The following is a 16,972-nucleotide window of genomic DNA, read 5'->3' as shown; positions in this document are numbered from 1 at the left end:
GCGGACATAAGCCAAGACATAAAGGGTGTCGTCCCCTCTCCTTTTTCATTTTCGCGTTTCACACTCTCCATCCCCTGTGGGTGGCTCTGGTTAGTCATAGGTCCTGTTCATTCGTGAACCACTCACCACCCCTTTATTAGCCAAGTGTTGTGTGGCTGGACAGGCCAGGCAGACATTTTGGGGGGTAAGGGTTGTTTTCTTCTTCTGCTCTGCATCTGCTCTGTCATCCCTCACTACTCTGGGAGAATTATTTAGTAACCTAATGTTTCCATCCGGGCCAGAAGTGTCCTTTGTCTTCTGTATCTAGACCTCGTGACCACCCACGTGACCACAACGCACGTTGTGTGTGGTATAATATATTCCCACGGCAGAGTTTTTGGAGGGGGTGTCTCAAGGCTAACATGCAACAAAGTTCATAGTTTATGTATTGAATGTCTGGCAGCAATCAGCACTACAGCAGCTGCACAGACGGAGTTCTGACACTGTCCTCCGACACCCTGCTTCGACCAACAACTGTTTGTTACAAGTGCACAGGGGAAATACTAATCAAGCTGCAGGCAACATTAGAAAAATATGTGTTTAGAACTGATGATTGGATTCATGGTGCGAAAATGAATGCAATTTATTGATTATTTAACGTCGATAGACACAGCTTTGCAGAAAAATCTAATCATACACCCAGGCAAAACTGAGCATCTGCTCAATAAACTTGAAAATTTGTCGTTTGTGGGGCTGCTACAGTTGGCAAATGATGTGGTTATCACCATTGCAGTAGTTAGGCTAAATCTGTTCACGATCTAATCCGGCTGCGGCAGCAGCTAGATCTCGTTTGAAATGTTTCAAGAAGCACTATTTTTATTCATAGCAATTAAATGGCAGCAATAAGCTGCTTGTGCTGGCTGAGGTGTGAGTCAAGAGGCTTGTAGAATCACGACTCTTTTGAGGATTCCGTTTGTTATAAGCAGATAGTGCCTGATGCATTATCGTTTCAAACGAATACGATTCCTTGAAAGATTTGCTCTTTTGAATGAGCGACTCAAAGACCTGAGTCAGTAAAAATAGTTCACCTTCCCATCACTACTGTGGAGCTGAAGAGTCAATAAGCTTAAGCACCCGATCTGATTGAGAGAGCCTGGAACCCGACTGGGCAGGGACATGACACTACAGGCCCATCTGTGCTTACGCGCCGGCATCTTATACATACTTTTCTGATCTTATGGTTGAGTGTATTTTAATCATATCACCTACGTATGTACTGTACTTAAGGACAATTATAAATAACCAGGCACCGTATTGACTCATGCAATAAGGGAATATTTGAGTTGGAAATCAACTCAGGGGGAAAAACGTGAAATAGGCCTCAGAGAAATTCTTTGTAGAGAAGATTAAATAACAGAATGACAGACAGAATTTTTTTTTTTCTGAACTCTTAGTGAACACAAACACAGCTCAAGAAAATAATCTTGGTGAAAACTCCTCATGAATGTAGGTGTCATAAGTTTATCTTGTGATGTGCTTCTCTTTGATCCCACCCAACCCTCTTTTCATTGAGGGAAAAAACAATCTATGTTCAATTTCCACCCTTGCATAACAAGATTGAGATGGTTTCTACGATATCTCACAGAGAGGCTTCCATTGGTAAACATTAGTATTCAAACCTTCGAATCCAGGGGATTGGCCAAAGATTGCCAGCCTGCAAATAGAATTTTTATTATACTATATGTCAACACATTGCCTTGGGTGAGCATTGGCAGTGCTTAGCCATCACTTTAATACTAATATTTCATATGTGCCCTCCTCTTAAACCATTTCAACATTTGAGGGACAGAGCTATTTTTCCTCAAATTATTTTGCGAATAATAAACATACATTTCATCAATAGTTTTAGTTTGTTGTGATGATTAGGCGAAGCTGATCAGAGCACGGATTAAGCTGAGGTACCATATTTGAGAACGCCTAAATGCCTTATGGAGACCCTTGTCAAATGTCACTGGGCAACATACAGTAGTAACATATAATCTGTCAATGTACTGATCTTCTAGAATCCCCAGAGTCAACATGGATGGGCTTGCAATATGGGCGGGACAAAGTTGATGCAGTCCAATCACACACTTAGTATTACAGGGGATTAAATATTAATATAAAAAATAGACAACTTGTTAGCTGACTGCAAAAGCCTATGCGCTGTCTTTGGAGATGTTAGAAAAGGTTCACATTAAAATCTGCAACTGACATTTATCACACAAAATGTATATGGTATGTACCACAATCGAATAGGGTCACAATTTTGGGGTTTCTGTGTGACGAAACATTCGTTTTTTACGTGGATAATCGTTGTTTTGCTATCAAATTGTTCTATCAAATTGAATTTGTGGGGGGAGAGCTATATAACCAGATGACACTGCACTCACACTATCTCAACACGTATGTCCCTGAGTGAGATACGTGTGCACACATCATTCCATTTATGAACGGATTTTTGATAATTAACATGATTCTAATTTAAATAATATACTACCACTGCACCTAATCAAGAACTTAAATGATCATGTGTTTATGAAAGGTAAAACCCTACTACTCTTGGCCTACCTAATGGTCCATGAAAAAACATTCAACGTCCTGGATTGTTTCAAGGTGCGTGCGAAGTTGGTATGTTATTTGCAGTGCCTTTGGAATGTATTCAGAACCGTTTACTTTCTCAGAACCCTTCACTTTCTCAGAACCCTTCACTTTCTCAGAACCTTTCACTTTCTCAGAACCCTTCACTTTCTCAGGACCCTTCACTTTCTCAGAACCTTTCACTTTCTCAGAACCTTTCACTTTCTCAGAACCCTTCACTTTCTCAGAACCTTTCACTTTCTCAGAACCCTTCACTTTCTCAGAACCCTTCACTTTCTCAGAACCTTTCACTTTCTCAGAACCCTTCACTTTCTCAGAACCCTTCACTTTCTCAGAACCCTTCACTTTCTCCATGTTCTTTTTTGTTATACACTAAAAGATGCAGTCTGGGACAATTTTTGGTTTTGAAGTGTAGTATGTTGTTGATCTACAGGCACAGTTAATCTGAGCTCAATTTGGAGTATCATGGTAAAGGCTACGAATGCTTACTATGCTATTTAGATATTTCAGTTTTTCATTTAAAAAACGTGGCAAAAATGAATAATATATTTGTTTTTGCTTTCTTATGATGGGTACTGTTTGTAGATTGTTGACAAAAACACATCCTTTTTTGTTTATCAATTAAGCCCATAACACAATAAAGTGTGAAGAAGGTGTCTGAATAATTCCAGGAAGGAGCTGTTTGTGTGAGTTCAGGTGTGTTTGACACTTGTATGGCCTGGGGGTAAAGGCTGTGCAAGGTTCTAATGGTTGCAGACTTGAGGCACTGGTACTGTAAGCTACGCCTGCCGTGCGCTAGTGTAGAGAATAGACTATATCTTGGGTGGTTTGGGGCATTGACTATTTTTAGGTATTTCCTCTGGCACCGCCTGACGTAGAGCCTGTGTCTGACAGGGAGTTTGGGTCTGGTGATGAACTTGGCCATTCACACCATATTTGCGATCTGGGGAGGTGCATTTGACATTCTGAGCGGTAATGCAGTCTGTCAAAATGCTCTCAGTGGTGCAGCTGTAGAACTGTTTAAGGATCTGATGGCCCAGGCTAAATCTTTTCAGCCTCCTAAGAGGAGAGAGGCTCTGACGAGCTCTTCCAACTGTCTGACTGTGTGTGGACCCTGTTGGTTTTGTAGGTGATGTGGTCTGGTTGAATTCGCCCTTCTCTCTCTACATCAGCCCTGTCGATCTGGGTGGGTGTGACGTTATGCCTCACTAGTCCCCGTTCAGCTCCTTGTTTATAGTTCATTTAGTCCAGTAGTCCTCACCTCTGTAGCCATACCATCTTTTGATAGGCTGGTCAGAATTCACATCAACAACATTATCCCAGACACTCTAGACCACCGCAACCATTCCACAGACACTGACCTCGCTCACCTGGACTGCTGTACAGGAATACCTATGTGAGAATGCTGTTAATAGACTATAGCTTAGTATTCCACATGCTACTGAAGGTCACACATACACAGACTATTACTTGGTGTAATGTTGCTGCTACTATTAGGCAATGCATAGGAACAGAATTGAATAGATCTATGCAAAGTTAACAGACATATTGTGTACACATGCCCTCCCACATGTAAGGCAATGTACTATTTGTCTTCTTTTGGCTCTTTAATAGTTTGGCTCTTTACTAGTTTAGATGTGAAATTGAACAATAACTATAAGAGTGTTTGAGGGTATTTGTGTACATATTGGTTTCACTATTTCAAAATTACAACATCTTTCATACAAGGTCCCACTATTTCAATTTCATCAAAATGATCAGGGCAATTGGCTTGACTGTTGTTTCTGATTGTTGTTTCTGGTTAGTGAGTTGATTAGGTAAGGTAAATGTGCTATGTTCCATTTACTTTTAAGACATATTATAAACATTGTTGTGCTGGCATAAGAGAGCTATTCATGTCTAGTCTTCATTTTAAGCCTTGCATTTCCCTTCTGTTCTGCTCTTTGTGTCTCTTAATACCAGAACCAAAAAGGTGTCAGTGAAACTCATGTAAGCAAGCTATAAGGAGTCTTATCAAGCTGAAGAACATTATCATTTTAAACATAGTCGAAACCTTAGTTTCACCAGAAACATTAGTTTGGAACATCAATAAAAACATGAAATACACTGTTGAGCTCAACAATCAAGAGCACTGATAGGAACACATTCCAATGAAACACATTGTTTAATATGGTTATTTACACGGCCCATCACTATTTCTATCAGTAGGACCATGTATGTAATTTGATACAGAAATAAAATACAACTGATTTGATTTAACGTGGTATCTATGAAGGATCTGTTAGACCAATGAACAACCTTCTAATACTGAAACGTTTAGGGAAGCAGATGGTGTATAAATATATAAAAAGTCATTTATAATTAATCCTCAGCCCGAAATACTGTTTTCTTAAAATAAAAATAAATACTTATCTTTAATGATGTACAATTATGTGAAGGACTACCAGTAAAGCACTCACTCATAGACTAAGAGTACACAGCAGGTGTGAAATGACATCTTTAGACTTGATGACAAGCTGGTTAATCGGTATAAGTAGTGCCTTAACTAGCTACTGAATGGTGTATTTACCCTGTGTGGAAGCTCTCCCCTGTATTCTGCAGGCTAGCTCAGCCATGAGCTGGGGTTGCTCAAGTACATTGTTGACAAAGGACTTAAAAATGGCTTTGCAAATTAGTGTCATAGCAACCGGTTAATGCACCACTAAGCAAAACCCTCTAAATGCATTAAGCCCAAAGTACTGTTTAGTAATGTATAAACACAGTCAAGTACTGAGGAAGATGTCCTGTGGCCCCATTTACCTCTTCAAATCCCCCACAGGGGTCCCCTTCATGGGAAGCACAAGGACAGATGGCTGAGATGCAGTACATTGACCAATTTTCTTGTGACCCACATTTTCTTTTCCCTGTTTTATGATTGCGGACATGCAATCATTTTCAGAAACAGAAAACAATGAAGGAAAGGAATACACCAAACAAAATAAAACACGCATGTTAAAGAAATAAGAAGTGGATTACTGTCCTGTCGAACTCCTCTTCCCAACCCTACCCTTCTCCCAGGATGCAACCCCATCTCCCAGGATGCAACCTTTTCTCCCCTCTCTCCCCTTTTCCCTCCCCCTCCCCCTTCTTTTCTTCCCTTCCTCTGTTCCGGTACTTGGCAACTCTTATCCGCTACCTATTGGGACCTGCACATAATTTGACAAATAATGTTTTCTGTCCGAATTAGTTTAAAACAGGAGAGTTTGACCAAAAAAGTGGTCAAAAATAACTAAAATAAAAAAGAAATATGAAAAAACATCACTGCATCACACACCGATAATGTATATGTTATGGTGTATTTAGCCTGTTTAAAGACCTGGCTAACTATGCTTGAATTATAGTAAGAGATGAGTTTGGTTGTCGGTGTAAGTCCCATCATTTAATAATGTGGCCACAGACCAGTTTTGGCAGTGATGACAGTTATGGATGCGATAAGGTATTGTGTTCATTATATTTATATTTTCTACTTCTTTATCAGCACATGCGTGAAGCTTTTTCTCAGTAATTTCACCAGTGCAATCATGCTATTGCTCATTCGATCTGGCATTCAATCCCTAAAATGTTTTCTACATTTACCAATTAAGCACTGCCTATGTCCCCACCCCCCCAAAATGTTTTCTACATTTACCAATTAAGCACTGCCTATGTCCCCACCCCCCCTAAAATGTTTTCTACATTTACCAATTAAGCACTGCCTATGTCCCCACCCCCCTAAAATGTTTTCTACATTTACCAATTAAGCACTGCCTATGTCCCCACCTCCCCTAAAATGTTTTCAACATTTACATATTAAGCACTGCCTATGCCCCCCCCCCCCTTTAATGTTTTCTACATTTACATATTAAGCAATGCCTATGCCCCCCCCCTTTAATGTTTTCTACATTTACATATTAAGGACTGCCTATGACCCCACCCACCCTAAAATGTTTTCTACATTTACATATTAAGCACTGCCTATGCCCCCCCCCCTTTAATGTTTTCTACATTTACATATTAAGCACTGCCTATGCCCCCCCCCCCTTTAATGTTTTCTACATTTACATATTAAGCACTGCCTATGTCCCCACCCACCCTAAAATGTTTTCAACATTTCTTGTTATTTGAAAAAATTTGACCAGGTGTTTGGAATCACTTACCAGCTAAATCACTGTAAAATATATTTTCAGTAACACCACATTGTTGTTACAGCTGGTTAAATTGGGGTGTGCCAAGAACTCAGACGAAACGTACCATTAGGGATATGAGCAATTTGCCGGAAACAGGAAACCAGACATTCTCATGTCACTCACATGGCATGGAATTCTAAGAAAATAAGTGATTCTGCTGTTAGTAAAGACACAGATGTCGTGTTTGTTGAGCATGCTGCTATGACTGGATTCTCAGAGAAGTCTGCATTCACTTTCACCCATTTGCTAAACCCTTCCCTCTCCATTCTGTTTTACAGGGAAATTAAAGGGAAGGAGTCGAGAAAATTAAACAAATACATAAACAGTTTGACCAATGAATTATAGCCTGCACATTCTTGCAATATACATAATTTTCTTAGCAGCAAACATTGGGTTGAAGACAGTCTTCCTTGCCTCAACTTCCCAACACACACACACAGACACACACAGCTTTCAGATTGTTCTCCAAGGCAAATGTAATGCATGAATTAGAATTAATTTAGAATATCGTATTTAATCATAATATGGTTTATTTGACTATTTGACATGAAATAATGTAAAAGTAAATGTTGATTGTACAAATGTTGTGGCATAGGCTAGGTGTTGAAAGAGAAACGTTTTGGCCCCTCTCAAAAGTTAATTAGCGGCCATGCCTTTATGTTTTGTTACATATAGGCAAAATTATATAATAATAGGCTTTACCAACATTTAAAACAGATTTCCAGGAGATTTCCCTTCAGCACTGAATACATGCATAGGCATGTTACCGCTAATTAGTATGTGTACATAAAACTAAACAATGTATACCCTCTCGCAACAACCCGCTACTAGTACTGCATGTAAAATAGCCAAGCTGCTGCTATACTTGCAATGTTTTTTTTTACATATATTCCTTGTGTCATTATCTTTTAAATTACATTTTTGATTGGATTCAATTTGTTGAAATTCAAACAGTGTTATATAGTTTGAACTCCTGTTGTTCTCAAAGCATGTGATAAATGAAAATGTGTTTAATGTACTACCTATTGAGAGTTTTTTTCGGGGGGGGGGGGGGGCTGTTCAGTCAAACTGTGGAAAGCTCCATAAAATGTTGGAGTCTAGTAGGAGTGTTTAAATTACCAGTGCTTATACATGAGTTGTGTAATTACTGAGTTACAGAGAATCTCTCTATTTTCATTGTATTCATTGCTTATAAACATTTTAATAAGACTTTTTAGAATTTCCTCAAGTCTATATTTGCAATATATTTTCTTAGATGTCGAACCATTCTAAAACGTGGCAGATCAAAATATTTTATATTAGGCAAAACTAGATCATTAAGATGTTTGGGATGCCGGAGTGTGATTGTGTTTAACATGTGAAATTTCCCACAATTTCTAATAACTAAACTGTTACTCTGATGGCCTGGGCAAAGGAAACACACTAACATAGAAAGAGAGTTTAGGCGAGACAATCAACATTTGATCAGATATAGTTTGTGTTGGATTAAACCATCTGTTGAGTTCTGCTGTTAATTCAATATTTACTTGTGTGTTATTCCCAGACACATTGTAGCGAGGGAAATATTTAGCATAATGATGGTTTTCTGCTGATACCAGGTTTGGAGCTGACTCATTTCAATAGCATTACTGGTTTATAAAATACATATTAATCAATGAATGAAATAAAACCTGACAGTTATTAGTGTTACACAGTAAGTAGTTCCTTGTCAGTGTTATTGACTTATCAGTGTTAGTGACTTATCAGTGTTATTGACTTGTCAGTGTTATTGACTTGTCAGTGTTATTGACTTTTAAGTGTTATTGACTTATCAGTGTCAGTGACTTATCAGTGTTATTGACTTGTCAGTGTTATTGACTTTTAAGTGTTATTGACTTATTAGTGTTATTGACTTATCAGTGTTATTGACTTGTCAGTGTTATTGACTTATAAGTGTTATTGACTTGTCAGTGTTATTGACTCATCAGTGTTATTGACTCATCAGTGTTATTGACTTGTCAGTGTTATTGACTTGTCAGTGTTATTGACTTATCAGTGTTACTGACTTGTCAGTGTTATTGACTTGTCAGTGTTATTGACTGCAATGTGAGCTGAAATGAAACAAACAATGTAAATTATGAGAAGGCCAGAGAAGGCAGAGAAGCTAGCAATTATACAATTTCTTATCTAGGAGAGGTGCTAAACACCTGCTAGTCCACGGCTATTGTGTGTTCTTGTTAAAATCAACACAATTGTTGTTTATGCTTCCACTTCCAAGTAGCCTACTGATGGAAGTGCAGCCAAAATATGTAATTCTTTGGCACACAGTCACTGACTAGAATGGCCCATGTGACAAATCTATGTGTGATTTGTTTTCACCTCTCCCTTGGCTTGTTGAAATTAGTCTTTTGTAAGTTCTGGGATGAGACCCAATTGTATGACTTTGTTTAAATGACACCATTGACAAGGTCCATGTCACAGCGGGAGCACAAAGAAGCACTTCAAATTCAGCATGAGAAGGTATTGGCAGCGGCTGTTAAAATGTGGCTATTGTGCCTAGACATGCCGCTTAACAGTTTTTAAGTGGGAAGAATCCATCCCTCAAAATGGTTGAGTGCTCTAAAAAGGATTCTAACACGTTGGGTAAATTTCATTAGATGCTTATTGAGGTCATGCCTTTCCACTTAAGCTCTGCGGGGTATATAACTCTGCTACAGTGGACTGTGACAATGATGTTGTCCAGACTGAATAGTCTGAGCTCCTTAGGGGCTAGTCTGAGGGCTCTCTTTTTGGTGTACTTGGAGACTCACTGTTCCTCCAGAGGCTGTGAAGGTTCACCAGAAGTGCCCTATAATTGAGGGAAAAGATGAGCTAGTACCACGGCATGATGGAAACACTGAGGATTTTCTGCCGTTGAGTCTGAGCTATAAGAAGAGTTTGATGTACATTACTCACAGAGACCTGTTTCTTGACAACATCAAGCAAAGAAATCCCTTTGGAGAAAACCGCAACAAAAACAAACTTTTGTTTGGCAGAAAGGTACACACACTGTCTGAGACTTTGCCTGATCTAAATGAGAGGAGCCCAAACAAAGACTACGCCTTCATCTCTGAGACAGAAATGGACATGAACATAAAATCATGGAACAATGAAAAGCAGCCGTGTTGCTGAAAATGGGACTATAGACAATGAGATTATTGTAATTACAAAGAAAGGCTGCCCTTTCGGTACACAGTTGTATTCAGTATGATTACAATTGTAAAACCTGTTGTATTATAACCCAGTAAACATGGAGGAAATGTGTGAAATGAGTGGTTGCATTATATTGTATTCCTCCTTTCTCTAAATTCATACGTTTTGTTTGATGTTTCCTCAGAATGTTCTGGGCCACTAGGCATGGAGGGAGGAATAATCTCCAACCAGCAGATAACAGCCTCGTCGACCCACCGTGCTCTGTTCGGACTGCAGAAATGGTACCCCTACTTCGCCCGGCTAAACAAAAAGGGTTTGGTCAATGCCTGGACGGCTGCCGAGAACGACAGATGGCCCTGGATTCAGGTAAGACTCGGACACCAGCTGGGAGAAGGGAGTCACTTGGGTTACAAGTCAGTGACAAATCTGGCCACTTAAACTCTTGCACGGCCAGTGAGAGAAAGTCGACCTGATAGTGTGTACGTACGAATGTTGGCATAGATTCAATATTAGCTTGAGTATTTCTGACCTGTGATGCTTCTGTTGAGAGTTGAAGCACCTTATGCAGTACGTTTTGGTCCTGCTTTAGGTCCTATTTTTGCTGAGGAATTTATAGTTAGCATTTCGCTGGACTAGTGCCACAGTGTAGACTATGACGGCTGGTTTGGTAACTGATTACGCCGTGAGCACTGGATAGGACAGCTGTTGGTGTGCTCCTCTGTGTATTAGTGAGGCAGCAGAAGCGAATCACAGCGTACATATGTTACACTTCCAGGGTTCTTTAGTACTGAAATGCAGATGTGTATCATAACTTAGAACTGTTCACTTGTGTACAAGAAAATTTGTCTTGTATTTCAACTCAGGCTTCTGGAGTGCTATTTCAACTGGCTTTTGAAATCGGGGGCCAAATGAGGGCCAGATTTAAGCTTCTTGAAATATAATTCTCGCATGCCAGCTGGGTCAGAAATGAACCGGGTCATCGGGTACTGCTTGCGCAACCTTTCTCAGCTCGATTAGAATTCAGACTTGTTATGCCGTACTTGCCAAGACAACAAGTCAGCCATTGAATGCAAGCTAGCAAATGTTTGCTTACATCAGCCCACAAATCAGAGCAGAAATGAGCTAGCTAGACATCCTTCACAGCTGTTGACTGGTTTACTTACAAATTGTTCTTTATTTTTATGAAAATGTATTTTACACATCAGCATAGTAATGCTCATTTTGACATAATGGATGGCTACCATTATCATGTAGCATAAGTTTTAAACATTTAAATTAAGACAAAAGATAATTTTGGTTATCTTTAATAAAACGGCTTCTCTATAATAATCAATATTTCCATTCATGTTTTATGTTCTGTGTATATGGGATACATTTCTCTGAATGATTTTCACCCTTAAGTTGTGCATAGAACCCTTAAGATCTGCATAGAACTTGATGATATTCTCAACATTGTGTTTGAAAGGTGACTAAATGTTACAGTTTTAAAGGCCTCTAAAAAAAGTGTTAGATTCAAAAAGTTAGGGTCAAAATGACCCATTGGTGGAGAATAGATAAAAATGCTTGTTGAATATCCTGCAGATATAGAGTAGAAACTGTCTCACTACACCTCAGAACACACACATACAAACTATGCCTGCCATGGTCAGTGTTTTTTGCAGTACATCTTTACCAGGTCATATGAGGTAAATAATTGTCATCTTATTTTGCAGAATACAGACTGCTAAGTCCAAAAATGAGTCAGTGGCTAATCAGTGGCTAGCTTGTGGGATACAAAGACAGGGAGAGATATGCCCCATGAAACCATGACACTTGTGCGATTTCATATATTCCCCAGAGTAGTTCGCTTCGATAGCTGTGACACAAGACCAGCATGTCATGTTAGAGACGAACAGCACATGGTGTGAGAGCCTTCCCAGAAACCTAGCCTCTGTGAACATTGTCATGGCTTATTGTGCAGAGATGACCAGCCCTGGTCCATCTAATTCCCTAAACTTTTGATTTGTGTGCAACATGTTTTGAATCGCAACATTGATGTTGTCACCATGATCATAACATCTAGATATTATTAAGTGGAACATTGTCTAGAACATTTAAAGTATTTGTTAATTTTGTCCATCATAGAGAATAGAGGAGCATTTCTGTTTTTGGGATCATATGGTAAATGTGGTTTAAATGGACTATATAATAAAAACATGTAGTAAATGTTATAATTTATATGAGTAATGAGTTGGTTATGGATGTCAAACACATTGGTTTGGGGCTAAAGTATCAATAGTGAGTACTGGGTAGTGATTTAACTCTCTGGGTCAATTTGACCCGCTAACATAATGAGTGGAACCAAAATGTTAACATAACACATGGGTTAATCAAATATTGAGGCATGGAAGGTAACATTGTGACAAATAATAATAAGTTAAAAGTCTTGTTTAACTTTCTATGCATACTGTTTGTATTATTAAACTTACATTTATTTTTGAATTGGATTTGAATGAAATATAATTTTTAAATTAAATAAACTTCAGTTTGACCCCAATTCTGGTGTGCAGTAGCCATGGGAGAGGGTTATGTCTAGCCTGAACCTTTTCACGAGTTAAACAAGTCATTCTGTTCTTGTTTTAGACATTCACACCCCATTGTTGTGTCTGAATCCATCCTAGAACCACCAATACTATATTTCCCTGTAGGGTCCTGAAGCAATTTCATATGTGTGAGCCTCTTAATGACAACAATTTAGTCTCTCTTACAAAGACCGACGTGTGAAGAAACACAGACACGCAGACACGTACTACAGGAAGTATAGAGGACATAGAAGTACACCCACACATAGTGTATACCCTGGGCTGTCAAGCGTATTTTGCCCTGGGAGCTGCGTTCAGATTTCAAGGAGGTCGGTGGTGCCACATTGAAAATGTCTAACCATCCAATGATAAAGAGTGACGTAGTTTGGGGAATTATCCATGCTCCCTGACTGTCAAAAATGTATGAATATTGTTTCTACAGTATATTTATTTAATTTATTTTTGACGCATACTATTAAGTTTATTATTTAGTCTCGCCGATGTTGATGTGACCCCATCTGTATGAGTGACACCTCTGGTGTACACCCCCTGTTTTAGTATTCCTAAAAGGATGACACTGTGTTGGATTGATTTTGCTCTTCAGTGTTACAAGGCTCAGGGCAGAGTCAGGAAGTAATGAGAGAGAGCTATGGGTCCCCATGAGGGACAAACAGATGCACAGAGCCTGGGCGTTATACCTGACACCATGAAAGGGCTGCCAGCCCTAATCCTCAAACTGATTTCAGATCAGATAACACACACACACACACACATACGCACATACAACCAACACATCGCCCACGAGCCTAAAACCCCATAGCGCTGAGAGAAGTCTGCACCTCGCTACTCATGTCCCAATTACCCAGCAGTAACTCTCCTGAAACCCAGAGCGTTCCCAGCATCCCTAGTTTCATCCCACGTGGCTTCATTAAAGCCAAACAAACCGCCTCGGTGTTTCATCTCTGATTTTCCTGATCCACTCCATGCGTTTGGCTGCTTTTCCGTTCCTCTCTCTCTCTCTTTCCCTGTCATTCTCACCTCTCCTTTCCACCCATGTGTCTCTGTATTCTCACTACCTCAGATGATGTCTTTGGATCGTTGGCTTTCTACACCCTCTCCTTCTTTTCTGCTTTGATACGTTCTCCAGCCCCCTTTTCTCTGTCTCTCTCACTCGATCTCTTCCGCCTGGCTCTGTTGCTGTGTGTGCACCCCGTGATAGTGTTTGTATGGCAGGTTAACTTGTTAGGATGGATCTGTGTTGCCAGTAACAGCCTCTCACTCTGTTGTGGGCATAACTTGATTTCATCACACCGTCCTCAGTTCCTCTTCTGTGTGCTTGTTGTCTGAGACACAGAGTACGTTCTAGACTTGGTCACCGGTGTACTGAGGAGCCTAGGGATCGATTTTGTTTTTCTAATCCATAACAACCTCCTGGCTTTGAGACGCGTTTCAAAATGTCAGATAATCTACAATGCAAATCTGTTCCTTCCTTTAAATATAAATGCTTTCAGCACAGTGAAATTAACCCACTGCTATTACCATTTCAGCCAAACAGACCCGTTGATGCCTAAACTGGTGTGCACGCGCGCCATTCTGAGTGAAGGATGTTTATTTGCGTTTTAGAACTAAACAGGCGCTATGTACAGTGGGGAGAACAAGTATTTGATACACTGACGATTTTGCAGGTTTTCCTACTTACAAAGCATGTAGAAGTCTGTAATTTTTATCATAGTTACACTTCAACTGTGAGAGACGGAATCTAAAACAAAAATCTTGAAAATGACATTGTATGATTTTTAAGTAATTCATTAGCATTTTATTGAATTACATAAATATTTGATCACATACCAACCAGTAGGAATTCAGGCTCTCACAGACCTGTATTAACTGCACCTGTTTGAACTTGTTACCTGTATAAAAGACACCTGTCCACACACTCAATCAAACAGACTCCAACCTCTCCACAATGGCTAAGACCAGAGAGCTGTTTAAGGACATCAGGGATAAAATTGTAGACCTGCACAAGGCTGGGATGGGCTACAGGACAATAGGCAAGCAGCTTGGTGAGAAGGCAACAACTGTTGGCGCAATTATTAGAAAATGGAAGAAGTTCAAGATGACGGTCAATCTCCCTCGGTCTGGGGCTCCATGCAAGATCTCACCTCGTGGGGCATCAATGATCATGAGGAAGGTGAGGGATCAGCCCAGAACTACACAGCAGGACCTGGTCAATGACCTGAAGAGAGCTGGGATCACAGTCTCAAAGAAAACCATTAGTAACACAATACGCCGTCATGGATTAAAATCCTGCAACGCATGCAAGGTCCCCCTGCTCAAGCCAGCGCATGTCCAGGCCCGTCTGAAGTTTGCCAATGACCATCTGGATGATCCAGAGGAGGAATGGGAGAGGGTCATGTGGTCTGATGAGACAAAAAAGAGCTTTTTGGTCTAAACTCCACTTGCCGCGTTTGGAGGAAGAAGAAGGATGAGTACAACCCCAAGAACACCATCCCAAACGAGAAGCATGGAGGTGGAAACATCATTCTTTGGGGATGCTTTTCTGCAAATGGGACAGGATGACTGCACCGTATTGAGGGGAGGATGAATGGGGCCATGTATCGTGAGATCTTGGCCAACAACATCCTTCCCTCAGTAAGAGCATTGAAGATGGGTTGTGGCTGGGTCTTCCAGAATGACAACGACTCGAAACACACAGCCAGGGCAACTTAGGAGTGGCTCCGTAAGAAGCATCTCAAGGTCCTGGAGTGGCCTAGTCAGTCTCCAGACCTGAACCCAATAGAAAATCTTTGGAGGGAGCTGAAGTCTGTATTGCCCAGCGACAGCTCCGAAACCTGAAGGATCTGGAGAAGGTCTGTATGGAGGAGTAGGCCAAAATCCCTGCTGCAGTGTGTGCAAACTGGTCAAGAACTACAGGAAATGTATGATCTCTGTAATTGCAAACAAAGGTTTCTCATCTCATCTTAATCCGCTTATCCGGTATCGGGTCGCGGGGGCAGCAGCTCCAGCAGGGGACCCCAAACTTCCCTTTCCTGAGCCACATTTGCCAGCTCTGACTGGAGGACCCGAGGTGTTCCCAGGCCAGTGTCAAAATATGATCTCTCCACCTAGTCCTGGGCCTACCCCGAGGTCTCCTCCCAGCTGGACGTGCCTGGAACACCTCCCTAGGGAGACGTCCTGGGGGCATCCTTACCAGATGCCCGAACCACCTCAACTGGCTTCTTTCGACGCAAAGGAAGAGCAGCTCTACTCCGAGTTCGGGACCATTCCTGCTGGGCCCCTGGCTATCGGGCCCCTGGTTGTTGGGCCCCTGGTTGTGGGGCCCCTGGTTGTGGGGCCGGTGACGAGGTTCGGGAAAACCAATGTTATCAGCGATATGGTTGCTGCATCGTGGAGTGGACCACCAGCCTGTCAATGCGGCCATTTTTTTTTTTCCACCACTCGTGGTCTTATGTAGGTCCGCGTCAGATTGATCGTATCATCGTTCAGAATCCAACGGAACGGTTATATTTCAGGATAACTTGTTTAAAAGGCAAATAATAGCCATGTAGTGATGAGCAGTGTCATTCTCTGACATCACACCTCATCCTTACTTGGAAGCATATTCATAAATCTGACAGGTGCACAACTATGCAGCCGGTCCTTTCTGACTGGGAAGTGTTTGTTCGGGTATTATTGCAGCCTGTGTAAATGTCAGTGTCAGCACTAAGAGGGAATGGATCAGTGTGCCTCAACCAATGTGCCATATTAGCGGATTAAAACACAGCCCTTCCTTCATTTTGGGCTTGAGTACTTTGGCAGCTCCTCTGCCACTTCAAAAGACCACAGGGAAATAAAAATAAATGCTTGTTTAGGAGATCTTTTACCTAAACTAATTGAAAATGCTCAAACAATTATAAAAGCAGGGTGGATTTTCAGGATGACAGAAGCATTTAATATTGCAGGTGGAGGGTGGATGGATGTGGATGTGGACTGCAGCACTGAGCTCATTTCAGTTTGACATTTTACTCAAGAGGAAGCAGACATCTTCCTCTGTAGGCTTCAGACATTGTACTCAAAGGCAAGATGTACAACCCTACTAACTTCAATGTCATTGGTTAAAGAAACAGTGAATATAATTAAAATATTTATTTTGAAATAGGATCGAAATGGATTCCTTCTGATTTAATTTTGTATCCACACAAAATATGCAGCTATAAAAGTAGATTAGAATAAACTTTGTCATTGAACAAGTACAGTAAAACAAAATGCAGCTGGCATCTAACCACAAGTGCATATAGAGGAGGGCAGAAAATGTAAGTATTACAGTATGTGCAAGTGGGATGTATAGATGGGCAATTAAGGCAATTCTAAATGTGCAGTGGAAGCAACAGAGGACATGGAGGACAGAACATTTAC

General features: G+C 40.7%; 1 protein-coding gene across 4 annotated transcripts in view; it reads left to right on the top strand.

The window, feature by feature from the left end:
- The window catches only part of edil3a (EGF-like repeats and discoidin I-like domains 3a), a 162,193-nt gene that overhangs the window by 85,460 nt on the left and 59,761 nt on the right, over positions 1-16,972 (top strand). For all 4 annotated transcript variants that reach the window (XM_010877132.4, XM_010877135.5, XM_010877134.5 and 1 more), the window contains one exon: positions 10,180-10,361. In XM_010877132.4, coding sequence (XP_010875434.1) covers positions 10,180-10,361 — 182 coding nt within the window. The remainder of the gene's footprint in view (positions 1-10,179; positions 10,362-16,972) is intronic.

Source organism: Esox lucius, chromosome 13 (genome assembly GCF_011004845.1).
Source record: "Esox lucius isolate fEsoLuc1 chromosome 13, fEsoLuc1.pri, whole genome shotgun sequence".
Classification (NCBI taxonomy): domain Eukaryota; kingdom Metazoa; phylum Chordata; class Actinopteri; order Esociformes; family Esocidae; genus Esox; species Esox lucius.
Note: the sequence above shows the minus strand (reverse complement) of the source record. Positions and strands in the feature narration are given on the sequence as shown.